Source organism: Oryzias melastigma, linkage group LG7 (assembly GCF_002922805.2).
Source record: "Oryzias melastigma strain HK-1 linkage group LG7, ASM292280v2, whole genome shotgun sequence".
In the NCBI taxonomy this organism is placed as follows: Eukaryota; Metazoa; Chordata; class Actinopteri; order Beloniformes; family Adrianichthyidae; genus Oryzias; species Oryzias melastigma.
Window position 1 is genome coordinate 5416496 of NC_050518.1, and position 23441 is coordinate 5439936.

Sequence of the window (23441 nt, forward strand, 5' to 3'; positions counted from 1 at the left end):
GGAATGTACTCAGGGGGAGAGCGCCCGGCCATCCCCACGCCAAGACCCCCCGCCGGGGCAGCAGCTGCAGCCAAGATCCCCCAACAATTGTTGGTATTGTTGATTCATTTCGTAACACTCATATTGCAGCCCCACTGTTGCATTGCTGAGTCAGCATCTTGAGCCAGCGGCTCGGAACAATTAGGTTCTGGACCATGGGTCCTCAGGAGAAGGTAGAGGAGAAAAATCTTCAACCTCCACTGAAAGTTCTGTGGTAAAACTGATAACGCTTTGCTCTGAATCCATCACTATCCATATTGAAGACCAAGTATGTAACTTCAAACTAACCCCACTGTCAACCACAGATCCACACCACCCCTCCCCCACTCAGCCTGCCCCCTTTTTTTGCATTTTTCAAATCTGGGCTGAGAGTAAAGTCAGCCTCCAACTGTCCTGTTGTGTTACCTTTTAAGCCCTGATCACTGAACTACAGAAGCTGAAAAAGTCCTACCTTGTTTTTTTTTGGTTTGGTTTTTCCCATTTTCTCATGATAACGAAATCTACTATCACGACAAGCAAGTCTTTTTCTCGTGATAACAGGCCAAGTCCCAAGTGATAGTCAGTCTACGCGGCCTGCACCATTCTTGCGTCATCCCCTAACCATGTAGAACGGCTTGGTACCCTCATCTGGTCGCTAATGAAATTGATAACAACCACAGAATCACTGACCTACGAGCGCAGCTGTAGCCGTGCCAACCTTCTCCTCAAATGACTGATTTGGACATTGTTTATGACCGACGACATCAGCGCAGTCTCCGCCCGAGTTAGACCACGATTAAACTAATAAACTATAAATTGATTGGTTCTTCTGGTATTCGACATTTTCTCTGACAGGTTGCTGTGGATTATAGAAAAATGAGAAAAGGATATTTTTTGTTATCTTATTATCCCAAGATAATTAAATGTTATCTCATGATAACGGCATCTTCTATCTCATTATCATAAGAAAAAAAAGTTGTTTTCTTGTCATAGCGTAATAGTAGATGTTGTTATTACAAGAAAACAGGCAACAAATAAGCAATGTAGGCTTTTTGCAGCTTTAGTTCTGAATCCATATTATGGGTATCACAAAGACAGACTGGCGACCAACAGTAGCCGGAACAGGCTTCAGCAGCTTAGTGAAGCCAAAGAGTATATAGGGTTAAGAAAATGAATGAATGTTATTAGTACTCCCCAACCATTTTCAGAGTAAACTTACTTCATAACCCTGGAGATGACCTCGAACTGTAGCAGCTGGAACCTGGGTCCAGCTAACTCGGACAGCAGTAGTGTTGATCACCTCAACTGCTACGTCCTGTGGTGCAGTGGATGGCGCTTAAAAAAGATGGAGGAAGTCAGGATCACAGACATCAGAAGTCTCCCAATAGGACTTTCTAACACAGCTACAGGGGATTTAAATGAGCAATTTTGCCATAAAAAAACAGGGAAAACACACCACCTTTTCTAAATGTGCAAAATGAGCACATATTGTTTTGTATTTGAAGGAAGCAGAAAAAGGTAGAAGCACAGCTGATGGCAGGGGAGCTAACAGAGGTCTACACCAAATGAAGTGTTGTGATCTGTCGAATCTCCTACAGCTTCCCCCAAAGAGTTGGAAATGTGACATCCTTCTCCTATACAAAGGTTATCTGCCGCCTGCCAGATGTAGCAGTGGGTTTTCTTTTATTCTTTCGAGGAGATGGGAAAAGCACTAAAGCATACCTGCATGGGGTTAAAACCTTGTGTAAAGAGGGAAAAAAGCAGAAAAGAACTTAACCTGACACGTTTTCCCGCAGACAATGCCACAAGACAACTGAGGATGCAGTTGGAAATGATAACATAGATGTTGAGAGTCACAAGAAAAACGGCAGCCGGGTAATACTACGGTCACAAATACAACTGCCACCACGCAATAGGGAAGCATCGATTTCATGCCATTTTTTTTTTTTTTTTAATCGTTGGCGTGGTCATAAATGTAGATGAGTATTGGGGAGATCGTCATTGCGTTATTGGGCGAGTGCTGGGAAGTGGCAGCCAGATCGCCGGCTGGCAGAAGATCTAATTGGAAAATCTGTAAATGTTTTTAAGCGGTGGCCATCCATATCAAGTGCAACTGACCATTCTGCAACACTGATTATCTCCAAAACAGACTTTGAGCACACATTATATATATAATAATGTAAATTTAACACATTTTAATACTCAGGTCTCACGTGTCACTGTGTCAACAGCCCTCGTCGAGTACCAGCGCTGCTACCGCATAATTTCAGGGGAAGGAGGTGGCAGTCTGAAATCAGTCAATCATTAGACAATTTTGGGGACCTCATGCCTCGTTTCTATTGAGCAGTCCAGACCGGACTGGACCGGGTCAGACTGGACTTTTGAGTGTTTCCATTACAAAAAAGACCTGTTAAGCGGGACTAACTGGTACCATTTCTGGACCCCCGTTAATCATAGGTCCATAGAAAAATGGAATGGACTTGTGTCATCACACAATGTAACCCATTGATTGTCTGAAAGATTTTATGACAATAGCAATGGTCAAACCAGCGCTTTTCTCCACTCAAGATCCAAACCAAAAGTTTTGTCTTCTTTTCGGCTAGATTCTTCTTCACCTCCTGCAATCTTTACAAAGAACAATTGGCAAGCAGTCTCACCCGAACCCTGGGGCTGAAGATTGTCCGTTACCGATCCTTACTCGTCAAAAACACTTCAATCGTGCTTTGTAAAACATTTATCAAAGAGGTTTCTTTTTCTTTTTAATTCAGAGCAATAGACTGTTCCACAGTGGAGAGGCCGGCTTCATCCATAATCAACACCTTTAATTATCCTCTGTAGTTATTTTTTCAGTTTTCTATCTATTTCTGAGTCAACTGATGCAGCTTCTCTTTTGCTGTAGTCGCACCATTTTCGACATGTGCTTTGATGGTCCAACGCTCAAAGGGGACTGGTCTGGTCCATAGCGCTCAGTGGAAACGAGGCATTAGAGACCCTCCTATCAGTTAATTAACGTGCTGCTGCCTTCCTGCCACTGGATTGCCACAGCGCGACCTCCAAATATGTAACCAATGTCAAAAAATCGTCTGGTCGCAATAAAATTTTGACTTTGACTTTTTTTTACTTCTGTCTGGGGCCATCGCCTGATTACAAATGCTGCCACACAGCCACCTACCAAATCTGCTAAAAAACTTGCATTAAAGTCAGCGCGTTGGTGGCATTTTGGAATATGTGACTGTAGTCTAGGCTTGAGGTGTAGAACAGTAAATAAAAAAAAAACCAACAACTTACTATCTTCTCCAGAGTAACCTGTGACCACCTTAGGCTCGGGGCCCCACCCAAAGCTGTTCCTGGCATGAACTTTGATCTCGTAGGGGGTAAAGGCGGGCGTGCCTTTCACAACATAGAGGGGTCTTTGGACTAGCTGCTCTGTCCATGCATCTTCCACTTCCAGTCTGCGGTAGCTCACCTTGTATTCAATGCCTGGTCCATTGGACTCAGTCAGTAATAGTGGCTATAAAATAAAAGCATACAGATGACCAACAGATCAGGAGTCTTGTATTTGTTTTCATGGACTTACCAGTATACTATCAACGAAAAAAAGAAATGTCTTACACTCCAGCTAATTTCCATTTGGTAGGGGATATTTCCATGAATTTGAATGTTTTCTGGATTCCTGTCAGGTACTTTAACACACATATATGGTGTTACATTGTGTATCCACACAGATAACTTCAGTGAATTATGTTTAATGAAATAAGACGAGTCTCACCAGTAGGGTCTGTGCTGTGTCTCTCAGATGGCTCACTGGGGGTTCCAGGCCCGATGGCATTAACAGCATAAACTCTAAACTGATACCTGAGGTTTCCAAACAGAGCCAGCTCCGCTGTTGCCTGGTTACCAGGAACCCTCTTTAGCTCCTTCCACCTCCCTGGCTCCCATTGGTTCTCCTCATACTCCACTACGAATTCTGCAGAGACACCAACACATTTGGTCATCATTGGACAGGTAACAACCACTGTGGCTAATGCTTTGCAGCGGCACTGGCTTGTCATAAAGGGAAAAAGTTCAGGGGCATGTTGAAAGGCAGGATTGCTTTCTAAATGTTAGAAGAGGAGTAAATCCCACACACTTTTCAGAAAGAGCAAACCTGGGACCAGAGTGCATGCTTTGTTGGAGATGAAATGCCTGAAATGAAGTCTTTTTCTTTTGTGCAGGTTTCTAAAGAGAATTTGATTAGTAACAGATTTCATTGAAGTTAATTATCGTGAACCTTGTCTTTTAAACCTTTTGGTAGATTTACACATTATTATTCTGTCTTTATTTTCAGAAAAACCCTCCAGTATGTTTTTTTGGGGGTGTGTTCTTATTCTTTTTAAATGCTGCTAGGACACCATCAACTAACATCACTATCAGGTGTCATTACAAAGAAAAGATAAGGTTACTTAATTGTTCCTCTTTTGATCAAATTCTTTGGTGTTATCCAATTTTTCACAACTTTATTTGGCATATTTCTTTTGTAAATATTGTGTCTAATGGTAAAGGGGAGTAACTGTTTGAATTTTTGTTATACTTTGCACAGCAAATACCCAGTTTAGAACAGTTGACTTCTATTATGGTACTTATACCATTATACTGGTGGATCTTCATGACTTTTTCTAAAAGGTTTAGGATTAAAGCAGTCAGAATGAATAATACATATGAAAATATGGCTTTTATTGTTCATTTCATTCCTTTATATAAACCATAAATATTACACACATATATTACAAAAAATAGGTAATCGTACAAAGCTACAAAAGAATTCCACAAATCATTTTGAAGCTTTTTGGTTTAAAGTCCCACCCAAACTATATATTTTTTATTTTGTAAAACCGTTCCCAGTGGCCCTGTAATTATGATTATGCAATTTTTAGCCAAAATTTAAAAAAGGCATATTTTCTTATTAGTGACAATTATTCTCTTTGTATACACTCTCTCCCACTAGCTTAGCCCAAGCTAACATTAGGGTAGCAAAGGAAAACGGCTAAGCAATATTATCCAGCAGTACAGTTTTGAGCCAGATGCCGGCTCGGACGAGGAAAATAAAGGAAAATGAATCTATTTGTCTGCAAGTGGATGCATCAGAACTGGAGTGGAGAATGGAGACTTTGGCTCACCCCAAGTCGTCACAAACCTGAGCTTTTTAAAAGATTTTTTTGATGCTCTTGATCCATCATGATTTAAATAAAGAAATACTCAGAAACTCAGTTTTAATCTTAAATTATTTTGCACATATGGTGTAAAAACACCAAAAAGAGATTTTTATTGGATTGGGTCTGTCAGCAAATTTGGTTGCTCCTTTTTAAATCAATCAGCAGCACTGGTATCCCCTCTCATTTTAAGACATTGTTACATTTGCTTTATCAGATCCAGATGTGTACCTGTGATGGAGCTGTTGTGATCACTTCCAGGCGTCCAGGAGATAACAATATTCCTCGAATCCTTGATTTCAATTATCTTTAACCTCTCTGGCGCATCAGGAACATCTGCATAAAAACAATATTCACAAAAGTTAGTAATCTTTGTCTTTAAAAAAAAACAAAAGAGTCCTTTTTTTAAGTTGTGACATTAAAAGAATGAAAAAAACAAACCTAACACGATTATTAGGGCAGTGGCATTGACCTCATCCAAGCGTGTTCTGGCAATGCATGTGTACAGTCCCTGGTCTCTCAGGTTCACGTTCATGATCTGCAATTTGTGATCACCTCTGATGTACCTGAGGATGTGACAGCAAAGCTAAAATGGTGAGTTTAATAATAAAGTCAAGATAAAAGGAATTAGTTTAGTCCACCACCACTTAAATCATGGTAGAAACGCTGCTTTGAACCAAGATAAACAGGAAAATCCACATATATGGCAAGGTTGATGTGTTTTGGTCAAAAACTGCAATAAAGTGCAGTGTAGGAAACAGCTCTAAATATAAAGTTGTATTCAAATCTAACAGCACTTTGAGGTTTCACTGTTTATGTTGCTTAAAAGGTGAAAAAAGCCTGAAAATGGAGCCACGTGATCGCTGCTGCTCTTAATGTAATTGGACCTCCTCTTCAAGTTATTCCTCCTTGTTTTCTTTCTTTTAATAGCAAAACAATTATGGAATTTTATTGCCTATTTGCTACATATTGTTTGCCCTTGAGTGCAGAGAAAGCACAAAAACAGTTTCAACTTCACAAGCTTTCATTTTTAGGGATAATAGAAACAACCCGGTTTTGTAGAGCACCCCACTGTAATAACAAGCTTATATGTAAAAATGTTTTTGGAAAGAGTGTGACTAAGAAAAGGTTATCTGGCTCTCTCTGCTGCGGTCTGTGTTGTGGCAGCAGGAAACCAGCAGTGTCTGTGCTGTTGGTCCATTAAAGGCTGTTGATTGTCAACAGCTCGGCTTGATTGCAGCTCAACACTAAGCTGTTTCTCCTGGTGGAGCTCTCTGGTCATTCCTGATATGAGCCAACTGTGTCTTTGTGTATTCTTGTTGTTTTAATATTCTGTTTTAGAAATCGCTCCACATAAATAATCCCATAAAGTAATCAAAGAGTAAGGAAATCTTTTTTCTTATTGCCTTTTTTAAATGATTTATATAAGTGTATTTGTGCCTTTTTAATGTTTAATACAAGGCTTTGTTTTTCAACCATTTCTGAACCAAAGTCCACTTTTTTCATGAAAAAACCACAAGTCACTCTGTCGTCTCTATTTACCTCTGCATGCCGATTGATGCAAAAATGTTCTGCTTCAAAATTACCTTAATTTACCGTCTAGTTTAAAGGAAAACATTTGTAATTTTTGTTTTTTGCTGGATATAAATTCTGGCATAAAGAGGTTAATGATGTCTCCTGGTGCACTTGCAGTTTTTTGCAATAGTCGTGGTATAAAAAACTTGAAGTTCAGGCAGTCTTAAAATTAAATAAATCAATAATCAATATTGTAAAATTCTATTTGGATTGAGGCATGGTAGGTTTATTTTACACATGTGATGATCAAGTCATCACTACAGCCCAGAGTGTGAAAACACTTTGAATTTTGCAAATGTGTGACCGTACAGTGTTGTAGAAGGTTCCATTTGTATTGTTTTTATATGGAATAAAAACAGTGGGTTGAACTTTAAGAAGCTAAAATCTAAGTAGGTTTGTCATTATTTCTTGTTTGTTTGTATGCATATTAAATTAACACTTGATTATCTTTTAAGAGATAAAAGAAATCTGTAAACGTCATCTGCACTGTTCAGTACCAGGTTTTTATCTCTGAGACACACTGGTTGAATTTCTGACTAAAGATGCCCTGGATCAATTCTAGGTCAAGAAATCGGATCAAGTCGAACCAAAATGAACCAACACCGACAAATTTCATCATTTTCCACTACAGGCAGTGGGGGCGTATTTTACAAATTTTAAAGCTGTTGTTTTTCCCTCCAAGTCTATTAAAATGTAATTGTATATATATCCCAGGGGTCTGCAACCTGAGGCTCCGGAGTCACATGATGTGTTTTATTCCTCCTTTGTGGCTCTTTGACTTTAATGAAAGCTTCAAACTTAACTAATGAATTAATTTATGTTTAGATTTTTGGTACAAGGTTTAACTGACTGACAGAGTGGTATATAATCAGACCTACATGATCTTATTGCATTTACATGTATAGATTGTAAAATAATTTGGATTCTACACTAATGTCGTGTTTTTGTTCACTAATAAAAGAAGAAAACGGATGAAGGAACACACAAATCATAATAGTTAATCTCATGTTTCATACATTTTTAATTCTGTTTTATTTTGAAAGGAACCTGAATGTGCTATTGCTAAAAGTGAAAGAAGTTAAATTTGATTTAAAAAACAAAAAACAAAAAAAAAAAAAAAACAAAGATGTAGAGAACATTTCAAAACTTTATTTATAAAAACATAAATAAAGTGTATTCTTCTAACTTTGCGGCTCTCACTGAGTTGTGGTCTATAAGAATCTGAACCGAATGGGTCTTTCAGTGTGTAGCCTTACCAAAAACCAAAAAAACTAACAAGGTTAAAGTCGATGTCCTAACCTGAAGCTGTTCTCTTCAGACGGTGAGATCTTTTCTCCATCTTTCCTCCACTCCAACTCAAAGCTGTCCTGCAGACTTTTATCATATGTCACCTCGCACACTAGTTTAGCTGAAGTCCCACTGATGATCTGCTTGTTCTGAGGTGGACTCACTATTTTTGTGGGCTCTAAAGGGAAAAAAGACAAAACACGTCATCATGATCATTTTTTCTTGTGTACTGGATCCTTAAAATTTAAGATCTATTTTATAGTCTAAAAATGATTAACTCTATGGATGTGATCTTCCTAAAGTAAATGTTTTAGCCCCATTTGAACTTCTTTCTGGAATTTACCCATTGAGAATTTTGATATTTTATCAGTTAAACCAAAAATATTACAAAGAAACAAAGACACCTCTATTTGTAGGTGCCTTATAATTGAATTTCTTGAACCACAGTCTTGTATCATTTATTGAATGAAGTATATTTTTGATTTAACATTGACAGTAAAAAGGAAGATGAATCCCAATAATTCCAGAATAAGGTCAGAATGTGTTGAGTACCTTTGACATCCAGAAGTGCAGTAATACTCGATGATCCCTCTGTGTTTTTGGCCACACACTCATACTTCCCACTGTCACTTGTTTCAGCTTTCATGATTTTCAGCGACTGGTTGTTATCAAAGGCAGAAAACCGTTCCCCAGTGAGGACTGCCTCCTCTTTCATCCTAGAAATAAAAAGTTACCATGCGTAAATCGTAGTGTGAGAACGCTGGCGTGTGTTCCAGTAAAGCACAGGTGGATTCGTGCTATTTACTAGATTTGAGTGGAACCAAAAATTTAATTTCCGATTTCTTTAACTCTGAAACAATCTGATTTTCTTTGTCTTATGTGGACCTGGAGTCGAGCTGAAGTGCTTCTTAACCAGGTTTAATTAGATCATTTTCAAGGACAGGAAGAGGATTATCTCATTATATAGATCATATCAGACTAATGTACAGACACTTACTGCAGTGTGGGATTAATAGTATGACTCAGTGCTTTGATTGATTCTCGTTAGGATGTTCTAGTGATTTTTTTTTTTATGATTTCTAATACAAAAACCAAGATAAAAGTTTACTACATTTGTGGAACACTTACCAAGAAATGCTGGCTGGAGGAGAGCTGAAAACACTGCAGTTTATGAGGATGTTATTTCCCAGGATCACTGCATACTCCTGGACGTCCTTCGTCAGTATCAGAGGAGGCTTACCTGAAGTGAAGACAAGTCAAATTACAGCAGTTAGAAAAGCAGAGCCTGATGCTTCAGTCTGAAGCTAGAGATACAGAAAGATGTTTTGAGGTTTGTTTTTTTATTTTGTTTATTTGTTAAAGTCACATTAGTTGTCACCCTGCTGGGTGTGTGAAAATTGTTCTTGGCGTTTGACTTCTCCCCTGAGGGAGCGTTGAACCGCAATCCCAGCTGCACTCAGGAATCATTTGGTGGTTTAACCCCCCCAATGCAACCCTTAGAGCTGAGTGTCAAGGAGGGAGTCTTTAGTATGACCCGACCGTGGATTTGAACCCATGACCTCCCACTCTACCCTTAGGCCATTAAAGCTAGTTGTTTTATCAGTCTTTGTTCTAGAAGCTGCAGTGGTTCATTACTATATAACAATTCAGTCTCACTGTTTAGTAGATTTTTTATCATCTTGTGCACTTTTAAAAAAATTTTTTTTTTACAGATTTTGCTTCCTAGTCTTATTTTTCTGCAAAGGTTTGAACTTTAAGTGTTTAAACAAGACAGAAAAGTGTGATAATATGAATGCCTCTTTAATAAAATATACAGCAAGAGGTTCAATAGCCTTAGAAAATGTATATTATTTGTAAAAAAAAAGAAAAAAAAAAGGTGACTTCTTTGCACATTTCACCCATTTTTTTATATCTTTCTTTTCACTTAACTATAGTGTTCAGACCTACAATCTATGTAATGTGAACTTAAAAAATCTGCATTTGTGTAGCCTTTTTATGTTTTCTCATTTTGTTTTAATCAAATTTGGAGATTAAACAACCTTATTCTCAAGCATCTCTCAGATTAGATTGCACTTTTCGTCACACAATACCCACTCATGACCAGGATGTTTATGTTGGCCAGAATCCTTCCGTGACGGTTGGAGGCTTCACACTGGTAGACACCACTGTCCTCCTCCATGGCGTTGTGAAGCACCACAGTGTCATCGAGAACTCGCTTGTAATTCTCAGAGTCATCTGAAAGCAACACAACAGTACGACAATCAGAGCTGCAAGGGCGAGGTGTTTGTCTACTCCACTCTGAGCCTGAGTGAAGGTTTGCTGCAGATATCCAGTTTGCATAAAAATAAAAATAAAAAATCCCACAAAAAAAATGCAAAAAAATGTTTTAATGCTTTGAAAACATATCTGAACAAAAAATTAAAAATATTGCTTTCAGTACCAAAATGTGTGTATTAGACAAACTATAAACTGGAGAAAAAACATTTTTTTCCAAAAGCTCTCTGATGTAATAACCATTTATGTGCCAATTCCTGATAGAGGTTCAACCTAAACTTTGAAAATTGTTTTCCTAAACTCAAAACTATTTCTGTGCTCATTTGATGAATTGAAACTATAATATTATAAAAATTATCTCTATGTGGTCTTTAGTAACTCTAAAATTCTGCTTTGTCTTTAGACAAAAAAGCTAAAGATATTTCACCTTTCCATCTCACCTTTAAATAATTCTCCGTTCCTTTTCCACGTTATATCTGGTAGAGGTGTTCCTCCAACTGAGCACTTAATATGAACATCAGACCCGATGGTAGTAATCTGGCCCTGAGGAGGATCACCCAACCATATCGGTGGCTCTGAAAGACGCAAAGAAAAACGTTAGTCTCCATTTCAGGATCTTTAAATGAAAAAGCATCATCCGCCCCTGAAGCTGACCGACCTTCCACTATCACACGAAAGTAGTGCACAGTCTTTCCAGCGGAATTAGAAGCGGTGCACATGTATTTGCCCTGATCCGTCTCTTCAACAGCAGATATGGTCAACAGCTTGTCAAAGTTTCTCAGTTTTGTCCGATCTGACAGCTCTTCACCCATTTTCATCCAGGTCACGTCAGGCGTGGGGCTACAAAGTGGAACAGTGATGCATAAGAAAACGTAAAACACGATAAAAATAATAATATAGAGGTACACATACAAGCCTGCTGTTATGCACTCGAGCTGCAGTTCCTCCCCCTTCATCAGCACCTTCTCCGTCTGAACACCAGAGGGCAGCAGCATGCTGGGTGCTCTTGCTGGGGGGGCTGCATTAACAGAAAGAAAATGTTCCATCATTTTACAGTGACAATCTCAAAAGTACAAATCACAATAAACTACACAAAAAGCCTCTATTCAGTCAGATGGGCAAAATGCAAATGAATGGGTTTATTTTGAGAGAAATTTGATAAATGACTCACACTTTGCGGCAGAGGAGCCATTAGCAGGTTTCACTAGAATAAAAAGTAAAAATGGTGACATTATTACTGGATGTTATTGAGCAATCTGTTATTCTGACACACATCCTCACATGAAAACATGATAAAACATGACACAATAAATTATATGACAGGAAAAAAGTGACAATATTTCAACAAGGTAATAAATGAGTGCTGCTGTTCCCACGACATGCATCAGCAGGATTTAGGCATATCTTTTTGATGAAGTGCCAAAAAAAGTCAGTACATTTGAGAAACACACGCTGACGAACTCACTGCTTTTGACTTCCAGAACCATGGGACTTTGCTGGACCATGGTGCGAATCCTGGGGAAGGCGGCTGAGCAGCAATAATCCTGCCGACTGTCGTTTTCTAAGGCATTAGAAAAGTACAGGTTGCCATCTGTTCCCATGGAAACCCTCTTATCCTGCTTGATATGCTCCAGACCTGCAAATACAAACACTATGTGTTAATTTCAACACAGATTTCTGTCTCAAAATGAAATTCAGACTAACTTAAAATCCCAAAGATAAAGTGGTCTTTTATTTATAATTATTCTGTTTTTAGCCAAAATTATGTTATTTTCTAGGAGCAACAGTAGTTTATTAAAAATTTGCTTCAAAGTTATGAGCAAGGACCATTGGTGCAGAGCAACCCCACCCCCACTTCCCCTCTCTGTTACCAAAATCTCAGAGCATGGAGCTGGATGTCACAAATAAGCTCTTCTTCAAATTTTTCAATTTTTTTGTTTTTTGTTTTTTTCCGGATTCACGACAATTTGAATAAATAAAAAAATACTCAAGAATGCAATTTTGAATTTCATTTTCAAAATATGTCCTTCATCTTCAGAAAAAAAAAACACAAGAGCATGCTAAAAATACTATTTTCAGAGAGGGTATTTAACAGACATAAAAGACAATATTTACATCAGTATTACATCTACTTATTTTAGCAACATAATGTGAAATATGCCTTTAGGACCCAGCATGCATTGAGTGAGCAGTGGTGACTGATCTATCTGTGACACTTAAGACTTGTACGGTAAAGTACGGTCTGGTATTTTGAGCATTTCCATTGTAAAATGGACACATTAGGCCAGGCCCAAAACTCAAACTTTTGAGTTATTTTATTTATTGTTTTATTTTTACATTTTTTACATTTTATACATTTTACACAAAATGAGTGGTGTGTCAAACTGTAAAAAAAAAAAAAAAAAAAAAAAAACAATTTGGTGCCCCTACCAGCAGATGGCCCCCTAGGCGACCGCCTAGATCGCCTATGCCCAGGGCCGGCCCTGAATTTAAAAGTACCAAACTGTACCTCTTGAGGGCCCCCATCCGTTGTAGGTCCATAGAAAAATGGAACAGGACGGTTTGGGTGGAGTTGCTGTAGCCACCCATTTATTAGCACCAATAAGACTTAGCACCAATATAGCATTAAGCTAGCAATTGAACTGAGTGGAAATGCTCGCCAGAATTAACTAGACCACAGTGTACCACTCCTTACCAGATCGGACTGCTCAATGGAAACAAGGCTTTATTTATTTATGACTTTTCCTGTGAGAGCTTTAAGACATGTATGGGAGTAACAGCAGCACACGGCAACAGTTCAATAAAAAATGATGGGGCAAAAGTTTTAATGCAGCAGGAATCCGCTGACCTTTAAAGTTTCAGGGAAATAAAAGTTCCTTCACCAAAAAAAAGGATATTTGATTTACAGAAATGCACAGGTCACTGTCCCTTTTGTGCCTTTTTTGACAAGTCTAATAAAACGATTGATTTAGATTCAGAACACAGGGCACATGAGCAAAAGAGAGGTCGTTTTTACAAAGAGAACTGGTACGAACTGAAATATACGCTGACGGGGAAGAAAAGTGCCACATCTATTCAGCTCAACCCTGAAAGTGTTTCTATTATCACATTTAAATTAAACCGAACTGGAATTTAAGAGCAAATGTTTTTGTCTGTCTGACATCGGGAAGTAAGCTTTTCCTGAATGCCTTTTTCCTCTCAGACCAGTCAGGTATGTAGAGGACCTACAAGGAGTTGATCCGAAAAGAGGCATTCACCACTAATGAAACACTTCACACGTATCTGAGGCGACCTTTTATACAGTTAATCACTTTTTCCAGCTTTGTTGATGCAAAGTAAACCTGTGGGCCTCAAGTGTAAACCTTTATTGTCTCGCCTAACCTAAACAAGCTAGCAGACTGTTAGGGGAGCTGTACGCTTGCTCAAGTACACAAAGTGTCATCCACTTCATCCTCCGTGAGGTTATGCGATCGCTCCTTTAAAGAAATAGTAGAACTTCCATTTCTGAAAGGCAGATCTTATTTTTGACGTTCCAGTGAATTTAATCTTTAGGGTCATCGCACAGAAACGATAACACGCCAGAAACGTTCCACTCGGTTTTACTAAATCCTAACCTCCTGTCATGATGAGTCAAGTGTGAATAAAAACCATGGAAGATAAAGCTGTAATTTTTTTGTCAGTCCTTCTGCACACCTGAACAGGTGTAAAATGCTGGCATGTCAAGCATTCCAAGTGTCTTTTTGTCTATAGACAGTTTTATGAGCAGTTAAGTTCACTGTGTATCATACCTCAAATATTTGTGTGCTGCTGCTGTGCTCTTCATTTTACCTAAACGTTCCCAACTACATTTGCACTAGTAAATCATCTTCTGAGAACTTATCGTAACAACAACCAATTCAAAGTGTCAAAGTTAGACATGCATCAAAGCAGAAATGTTCATACACATGTTGAATGTCGAAACATCAGAGTTTTGGCTTAAAAAAAATATGTACAAGTGAGTTCTGCATCAAGTTTAAAGAGTTTGTTCTATTTTCAGACCACGAACCTTACGTAGGGTGTGCATCTTTCCCTCTTACAGGACTTGATACACATCTCGATTCATGGTCCACGAATCAATAAATAAAAGATTCAACAAAAGTTGTGGTGACATAGTACAGTCTAATTCTTTAACATAAATGGATACAGCCTAGTAGACATCTATTATTGCGGTATTAAACTATAAATGAAAATAAAGAAACTAAATGTCTAAAGGACATAACAGTTTCAAACATAAAAAACCTAACATTTGGGGTCTTTTAAATAAAGTATAATTTGAATTGATTCAGGATTGAAGAGCTGTGAAAAAGGGTTATGACATGTTTGCATACATCCGTCAATGTGGTTAACATTAAGCCAATTGCCAAAATATATTTTTACGGAGGGTAAAATATTGAAAGTTATTTTTGGTTTCAATTGATTTATTCTGGAATGATATTCCTGCCTGTTTTTATTGACAGTAATGTTAAAAAGTTATGTTTTTAAAGTTTTAAAAATTTAGTTTTAGTGTGTTCAATAAATGTTTATCCTGTTTGGCCCCCGACCTAAGGTGCATTTTGGACGTTGGCCCCCTGTGTGATTGAGTTTGACACCTTGATTTATATGGTTCTGTGTACCTATCCTCTTCTTACATAAGGTAATTACCATGAAATATGTAATACAGAATACAAAAAAAACCTGTGGTAAAGTTCTCAATAAATCAAGATTGCAGCAAGAAAGCAACAGTACCATTGTTGATGTCAATGAGAAATAAAAACATTAGAGATTGTCTGAATTCTGTCTTTGAAGTTGCAAATATAATTGAAAAATTATTTCCGACTTGTGACTTAAAGGGCCTATATCATACAAAATCCACTTTTTAAAAATATTTAAAATTCCTCATGAAAAACAACGCCAAAACAATTTGTCTAAAACCATGTGCTCTGAGCATCAGCCCCTCCTAATCCACAGGTCCTCACATTGTTACATAGACAAGTGGGGAACAGCCCCTTCTAGGAGGAGTGCACTTCCAGCTCCACCCCCAGACTAACACAAACATTCCCATTTTCTCTGCAGAGCTAGCAATGATCGGCAAAACGCTTTCATTTTTATTACATGCACATCCATCTTTGCAAAAGTTTGGATGTTGTTTGTTTTCATGGACGAAACACAGACACGCTGCCGAGGCCGACTCTAGGATGATGTCATGAAATGGGCGGCACTCACAAGTAGTGAAAGGCGGAGCCTTAGAGATTAAGACGTCTTACTTCCTGGTAGGAAAATGATCTCACGAAAATAACTCATTTATTTAGTTATTTAGTGGGCCAAATTTAATATATTATTACATATATTGATATAGTTTACTCTGAAAAGCTTAAGTATAGCATGAAATAAGCCTCTTTAACTCTGCTCTGACCTGAAGATGGCTAGGCTTCAATAATTGAATTAAGCAGATATTAATAAAATACTGTTTGATAGATAATTGATTGATATTTGGATTTAACTAAAAGACAAAATATTTATTTATTAGGATATAAAATAAAACTGTTGTGTAGCTCACCAAGAGTCATCCAGTAGAGCTGGCGAGGGACAACAGCTTCAGGAGGATTACACTCCAGGATGACCGGATCTCCCTCATTGACAACAACTGGAGGAATTGTTTCCTTCGGAAACTTGGGACTGCCTACATCAAAGACAGAATTATAAGTTTGATATCATGATAATGATATTATGTTTTTGCTCAACGGTTACCTACCAGACACTATGATCTCAATGTCATTGGTCATGGCTGTACCCAGCTGGTTTGAAGCAAAGCATCTGTATTTGCCCTGAACCTGGCGAAGGGCCATGCCGTGAAACTTTAAAGCTCCACTCGTTGGGCCTGATGTTATTGATGTGATGTTTGATAATGTCACGTCCTCTCCATCTTTTGTCCATCTGTATCTGTTGGGGTAAAAAAAATGAAAAAGACTATTTGCTTGAAGAGTTTTGAAAAACTGAAAGGACTTTTGATGCTTTGTCCTTTCATCCAAACCTATCTAGAAACGTGATGTTACCCACATGGGGGGTGGATTTCCTCTGGCTTCACATGTGATGGTAACGGAGTTGTCAAGGGGAAGCACAATAATAGGAGTTTCTGAATGAGATGTTATGGTCGGCGGCTGCTTCACTACAACAGAAGAACAAATAGAGATTTTAAACGTAACACTGCAGATTTGGGATTAATTTAAAAACATCAAGAAATATTTGTTGAAAAATTGAATTTTTTGTTATCTACAAAACCTTTAAGTCCCACTCCAATAACATTTGATCTATTCTAAGTCTTCCCAGTGGTCTTTTATCTTTGACTTTGCCATTTTAGCCGCATTTTTTTTTTTAAAGTGTAGTTTTCTTGGAAGTATTTTCTCCAGAGCGGTAGTAGTTCATTAGAAATACGTCTCTGATTTGTGGGTAGGACTGTTGGCAGGGTTAGGTCCACCCCCATTTCCCATCATCCATCTCTTTACACTCTCTCCTGCTAGCTTACAGCCCCTCACACCCACAACCTAACATTACTGATGCAACAAAATTGGCGTGAAATGTCGATTGTAGTTTCTACATGACTCCTGAAAGCTTTTTCCAACAAAATGTTTTCATCTGCTTTTGATTCACAATAATTTAAACAAAGAAATACTCAGATACACGATTTAAGCTAATTTTCTTTATATATGCCCTCATCACCAGATAAATATCACAAGAACATGTTAAAACACCAAAAACACTCTTTAAAACAGATCTACAACTTTGTATTAAGCTTTTCATTTTAGCACTCCATGCATAACAACTGCTAAACACAATCTCAGTCAGCTTAATGTTTCTCCTACCTTCCAAAGGAATATTAAGGCCAGCCGCTTGGTAACTCAAGGTCCAAAGCAGAACTAACGTCAGGCTCTCAACCATCCTCATCCCCCTCCGCTGATTAGGTGGCACTTGAGTCCAGGGGTGATGATTAGCTGCTACACGGACGTTGTAAGGCACAAAGGACCTGCAAGATTTAAACAGAAGGGTTGTGTTTAATGACTTCACTTTAAAGGAAAACCGAGAGGAGAAAGGACCATTAAAGAACCACCACACGTTGATTCAGCAATCTCAGAAGAGCAGCCATTAAAAACTATGTTCTTTATTCATTTCTATACAAGATGGTTTTAATTTTTAGTTGGCAAACACTTTCTAAAGTAAAGTTTTATATAATTGAGTGATTAAATGGTCATAAAAGTTGGGGTTTCCTTTTTTTGGCAAACTCTGTTAGAAGTAACTAAACAATTAAACACTGAAATAACATTTTTTTCATAATAATCCCACATCAAGGAAATTAACTTTGTAGAATTCTTTCGATCAGGATTGGACCACATCATTTCCCGTCTTAAAAAGGAGTTCTTAGCCCAACTGTTGCATAAACTTATAGAAACTTCTATTTATTTATTTTTTTTATCAAATTGTGCTATATTATATATTATATTTTATATTATATATATTTATGTTTCTGAAGTTTATCATCATTATTGTCTTGTATAAATGTTAGTCTAAAGAGGCGGGGCTTATCGACACACACACTCTGATGTTACAAACATTCCTGTTGGCTCCAAAAATCTTCACATACAAACATGTCAACACGTTCACAATACCTCTGTGGTTCACACACACATACACGCTTACAAACCAACACATGCAAAGCATTCTGTCATGCATACCATTTATGCAAAGGTAAGCTGACACTTGGGCTCAGGTGATTGTATATGTTTTGCTGAGGTTGTTGATCGAAAAGAAGGAGAGTGCCTGGCCAACCCCATAGCAAGACCCCTGCTGAAGCAGCAGTGGTAGCCAGAGCCTCCCAACACCCATGCACTAAGACAGATGGAGGAAATCCATCCGCCAGGCAATCATGTCAGCCATCCGGTCCAGGACCGGTAGGACCACCATAGGGGCCCCCAACGCCAGAGAGCAGGGAGGCACAGGAGTCCAGAGAGTGCAAGCCCCAGGCGAACAGCCCACCACCAACTGGGAGTTCTTGGCATCCCCCAGCCCAGGCACGAGCCTATGAGCCCATGATAGACTCACCCCACGCTCCAAGCAACAGCCACCCACCCCCACCCAGGAGGAGGACACCCAAGAGAAGTGGGGGTCCCCAAAGAGTGTTGTGAACATGGCCATGTTTTCTACAATTTTTACGCTTTTAAGTTTTATGTATTCAGTTTTAAACAGGAGTACATGAATAAATATGCTAATTCCTTATTCAGAATTATACATGGAAGTTTTTTGGGAAAATTTAAGGTAAAATGTTTTAACAGTGAGGTATATCGTGTTAAAGAAGCTACTGTTTCAAGGCTGTATTGACAACATCACTATAACATGCCCAAAGATTACTTTTTGAGCTTTAAAAGCTAGCGGGTGGCATCGTGTGACTTACTTTCAATAAACCCGAATGACTCTGAGGCTAAGCTGTTGTCTGTTACAATTATCAGATCCAAGATGGCAGTCAGTAAATTGGAGTAAGCCTGCCAGTGTTTCACGGCTTAGTTCTCACAGTGCTGAGAGTGTAGTGGCGGTGTTAGCCTTGCCAAATAGGTTCACTCCCCTCCCCGGCTAATCCTGCTATCAGGAGAATGAAGGCAGGAGCTCCAGCAGCCGTCCAGCAGGATGCTGTTTAACAATGGCTGAGCACCACTCTCAGTTCTTCTTATTGCACGAGAGAGGTTAATGCAATAATTCGTAGAGACTAGATTTGGGATTAAGCTGCTTGAAGTTAGAATCAATTTAACAAATTAAGTATCTGATGCTTTAAAGACTTTACGATTATCTTCTGTGGGTTTAAAAAGTAAACAAAGCCGTTTTTGTGTTTATGTCAATGGACGAACGACTATTTTTTATGTAAGATTTTTGCTTTAAATCCCTCTTATGGAATCCCACTCACCACTTTATTAGGCTCACCTTGCTAGTACCGGGTTGGACCCTTTTGCCTTTAATATTCATGGCATAGATTCAACAAGATACTGGAAACTTTCCTCAGAGAGTTTGGTCCATATTGACATGAAAGCATCAGTTGCTGTAATTTTAGCGCTGAACATCCATGATGCTAATCTCCAATTCTACCACATCCCCAAAGGTGATCTACTGAGTTGAGATCTGGTGACTGTGGAGGTCATTTTAGTCCAGTGAACTCATAGTCATGTTCAAGAAACCAGTCTGAGATGATTCCAGCTGTATGACTGTTATCATACTGGAAGTAGCATCAGAAGATGGTACACTGTGGTGTTAAATCGATAGTAATAGCAACAATACTCAGGTAGGCTGTGCTGTTGTAACCATGCTCATTTGGTACTAATGCCAAGAAAATATCCCACACCATTACACCACCAACAACAACCTTAACCATTGATACAAGGCAGGATGGATCCATGTTTTCATGTTGTTGACCCTATACTCATCAGACCAGACAGCATTTTTACAATCTATTGTCCAATTTTGGTGAGTCTGTGTGAATTTTAGCTTCAGATTCCTATGCTTAGCTGACAGGAGACGCCTGGTGTAGTCTCCTTCTGCTATAACCCATCTGCCTCAAGGTTGGACGTGTTGTCAGTTCAGAGATTTTCTTCTGCATACCTTGGTTGTAACGGTTATTTGAGTTTCTGCTCCCTTTCTGTCAGCTGGAACCAGTCAGGTCATTCTCCCCTGACCTCTGGCATCAACAAGGCATTTCCACCTACAGAACTCAGCCCATCTGGCACCAACAACCATGCCACGTTCAAAGTCACTTCAATCAGCTTTTTTTCCCATTCTGATGCTCGGTTTAAACTAAATGCATTCAATTGGTGTCATGTGACTGGCGATTAGAAATTTGCATTAACAAGCAGTTGGAAAGGTCTGCCTAATAGAATAATTGATGAGTATAGATTTCCATATTTTCACACACTACCAAAAAAACCTCTTGAGGTACAAATACAACTCTACATTAACTAGAGAACTGTATCTCTCCTTTTAAGAGGCTCCAAGGATTTTGGCAGGCAGCAAAGCGGAAGTGAAGCGTGACACTTTTCTAAGTTTTGATCTGTGATCATCACTCCCAACAAGCAAGCAGGCTGTTTTCATTCATGCCCAGCAAATCCACACCCCCCTACAGACTGGAATAACATTGTGGATTAGGACAATCACAATGCCTTGTAAACATAGAGTTCTGCAAAACCCTCTAATGAAAACTCAAACAAAGCTGGGTGCTTTACACACATGGGACAGAAGTGTAAAATGCGGTGAGGACCTTGTGCAAACAGAAGTGCTTGCTTTTAAAGGTATAAGGGATCTATTATCTGAACGCATGGCAGATTATAGAGACAAATCCACAGGGATTGTTGCCTAAACCATAGGCTGGCCACAGCATGAAGAGTATAACGACTACATGGCTAATCCTTGGCAAAACACACGTCCACACCTTTCCTCCTCTCCTGCAGCCTTATTTTAAAAACACATAAAAACTTTCTTAAATTTCAAATGGAGACAAAAATAAATACAAGTTTATAGTTAGAACCAACTAACAAAGAGCAATGGAGTGTTCCTGAAGTGATGATACTCACAGCGATTTGAACCATTGAGAGTTTTCTCCTCTTGCAGAGGCCCAAAAGCAGGCGCAGTTTAACTTCTTAAAAGCATGAAGAACCAACATTCCAGCATGTCATTCTCTCTTTGAACCAACATCTCAGAGACGCACTTCCTCTTCCTCCTCATATTGCTTTTTTTTTCTTGCAGTACAGACACACCTCCCTCCCCACTCCTCCACTCAAGCTACTAAAGAAGCGGCAGGAGACTCGCTGAAGTGACATATGTCGCCAAAGCCTCTCACTTGGCAAAGAGGCTCTGAAAGCCTGTGACAATGCCCGGGACAAAGGCTGCACCGCGGGGCTGCTCAGAGAGCATTAAAGGTGGAGCACAGATGAAGTACAGACATCTCTTTTCTGTACTTTCTCTCACTCTTTTGTTGTTTAAAGGAAGTGCGAAATAAACTGTACACCTACAGAGCCTGCATGAAACTTACTGCAACACATTACAACTCCATAAAAATAAAAATCTCAACACCTTCTGTTTAACTACAATTTGCAGAAATATTCCTTTTCATTTTTTTCATTCAATATTATAGATTTATTTTGTTCTTAATGTAACCCATTTTAAATAAATATAAAGACCTGAAAGACCTAAGAGTCAAACAAGAACTTGCACTATGAGCAGAACAGACACTAACCAGTCTTTTTAAAGACTATGGGACACTGCTCCTTCAAACACTTGTGTCCAGACTAATGGAGGCATAATGATCAAAACACAGGCTGAAGAATGCTCATACTGTTCCGTCATTCAGCTAGGAAAAGATTTGACCTTCACTGATAGGAAAGTCTGGATTTAGATGCCAGCAGCGCCACAGTAGTCCTAAAATTACCTTCTGAGTCTATGAGATGACGGTAAAGATCTTTAAAAACCCACTCAGAGGAAAATCGATTGTTTTCTTATGATAGAGGACATATATTTAAAAAAATAAGCTAATATATTTTTTATGTATTTATTTGAATTCTTTAAGTTTGTTACCATAGTTTAAATCATATTATCACACCATATCAAAGTTTGTGGACATGCTGATTGTTTTTTATGCTTCTCTTACTCATATTATCATAGTAACTAGTTGTTAGTAACCTCAGTTTTGACTTCATCACAGAAGTCTGAGCTAAAAGTCAGATAAGGTCCGTTTTCCCGTTGAACCTAAGGCAACAGGGATGGGCAAACTTTGTTACTTGTGGGCCACAAAAGGTTCTAAAATTTGACAGAAGAGCCGAATCAGGAGCAGATTTGTGGCGTGTTTTTGACTGAATACTATTTTAACACAGCACATTTTGGAATTTTTTGTTTAAAACAGTGGTTTTTGATCTCATTTTACTGCCATTTTTACCAATAGGATGAAGTCCCGCAGGGAAAAATTCAATTTCAGGGGAATGCCGCGTTCATGTGTTGTTGGAATAATTGGAAAAATGACTTTCCAACCTGGAAATCACACATGAATATCGGAAAAACAGCAAATCTTCAAACATTACAAGAATGCAAAATAATTTTCTGTGTCTGAGCAAGGGTGAATTTATTTGTAGTGCGCCATCTGTGGAGAGAGACCTGCACTACAAGGAACATAAAACCTAATTAAGGGTAATCAACATTACTATTCCAGTTTGACAGGCCAGATTAAATAGTTTAACGGGCCGCATATGGCCCCCAGGACGGAGTTTGACCACCCCTGGGCTAAACTCTTGTTTTTGTGTGTGTCCAAAACAGAATAACTGACTGTGGTCTTCCAATGCACCTTCAATGTGTAGTTTGTTGCAACAATATTTAATAAATTGAAAATTTAAAACAATTGAGATTATACAGAAAATTAGTTTACTTTCACCACGCTGTACCAAACCAATGTCTCTCTTTAGGAACGGACATGGAGTGGCCCCAAGTGCTACAAATGTATCCTTCTTGTTGTCTCAATTGGCCAATACGCCTCTTAGGATGTCTTCCTGTATGGATCAGTCGTCAATGTGTTTGAGCCCTTCTGTAAATGCAGGTTCTGATTCTAATTGGTTTGTCAGAAGTGTAATGCAGACTGCAGTGGATGCAGAAAAGTATTAGGGCAGGGTCAGAAGGTCAATCTTTGTTCACTAAAGTTAAAAATGTTAAACAAAAATAAATTATTTCAGTCTATTCTACAACAAGATTGAAAGCAATCATCATTTGTTGCCTTCTTGCTGCAAGTAAAACGTGAAAAGATACGTTTTTGACTCTTGAGTCTTATTGAATCTTTTTTAAGGTTTGAATCTTGTTTCTGTTTTCAGAAAAAAGTTACCTGTCAGCTGAAAAATTTTTGACTATTTTTTATTCTAATTCATAGTGATTTAGGAGCTGATGAAAAAAAAGCTGTTTAATAAAAAAATGTGACAAAGAAAATAAACTGCTTGTAGTCAACAAGTCCAAACAGCTAGATAGCTCCAATATATATATATATATATATATATATATATATATATATATATATAT

At 38.4% G+C, this 23441-nt stretch overlaps 1 protein-coding gene across 5 annotated transcripts in view; it reads right to left on the reverse strand.

Annotated features, from left to right (window-relative positions):
• The window catches only part of LOC112159569 (neural cell adhesion molecule L1-like protein), a 67191-nt gene that overhangs the window by 23796 nt on the left and 19954 nt on the right, over positions 1-23441 (reverse strand). Inside the window, exons 1-20 of one of the 5 annotated variants that reach the window (XM_024293728.2) lie at positions 20963-21124; positions 17222-17382; positions 16419-16527; positions 16114-16301; positions 15919-16041; positions 11809-11979; positions 11515-11547; positions 11256-11361; positions 11002-11183; positions 10784-10918; positions 10164-10304; positions 9198-9309; positions 8622-8785; positions 8082-8247; positions 5649-5773; positions 5439-5543; positions 3788-3985; positions 3631-3701; positions 3307-3529; positions 1238-1353 (exon numbers count right to left, since the gene is read on the reverse strand). In XM_024293728.2, the coding sequence (XP_024149496.1) occupies positions 1238-1353; positions 3307-3529; positions 3631-3701; positions 3788-3985; positions 5439-5543; positions 5649-5773; positions 8082-8247; positions 8622-8785; positions 9198-9309; positions 10164-10304; positions 10784-10918; positions 11002-11183; positions 11256-11361; positions 11515-11547; positions 11809-11979; positions 15919-16041; positions 16114-16301; positions 16419-16527; positions 17222-17382; positions 20963-21051 (2718 nt within the window). In that variant the 5' untranslated portion in view covers positions 21052-21124. Of the gene's footprint in view, positions 1-1237; positions 1354-3306; positions 3530-3630; positions 3702-3787; positions 3986-5438; positions 5544-5648; positions 5774-8081; positions 8248-8621; positions 8786-9197; positions 9310-10163; positions 10305-10783; positions 10919-11001; positions 11184-11255; positions 11362-11514; positions 11548-11808; positions 11980-15918; positions 16042-16113; positions 16302-16418; positions 16528-17221; positions 17383-20962; positions 21128-23441 lie in introns of those variants that run through there. The other 4 variants (XM_024293730.2, XM_024293731.2, XM_024293729.2 and 1 more) reach the window with 4 other exon arrangements.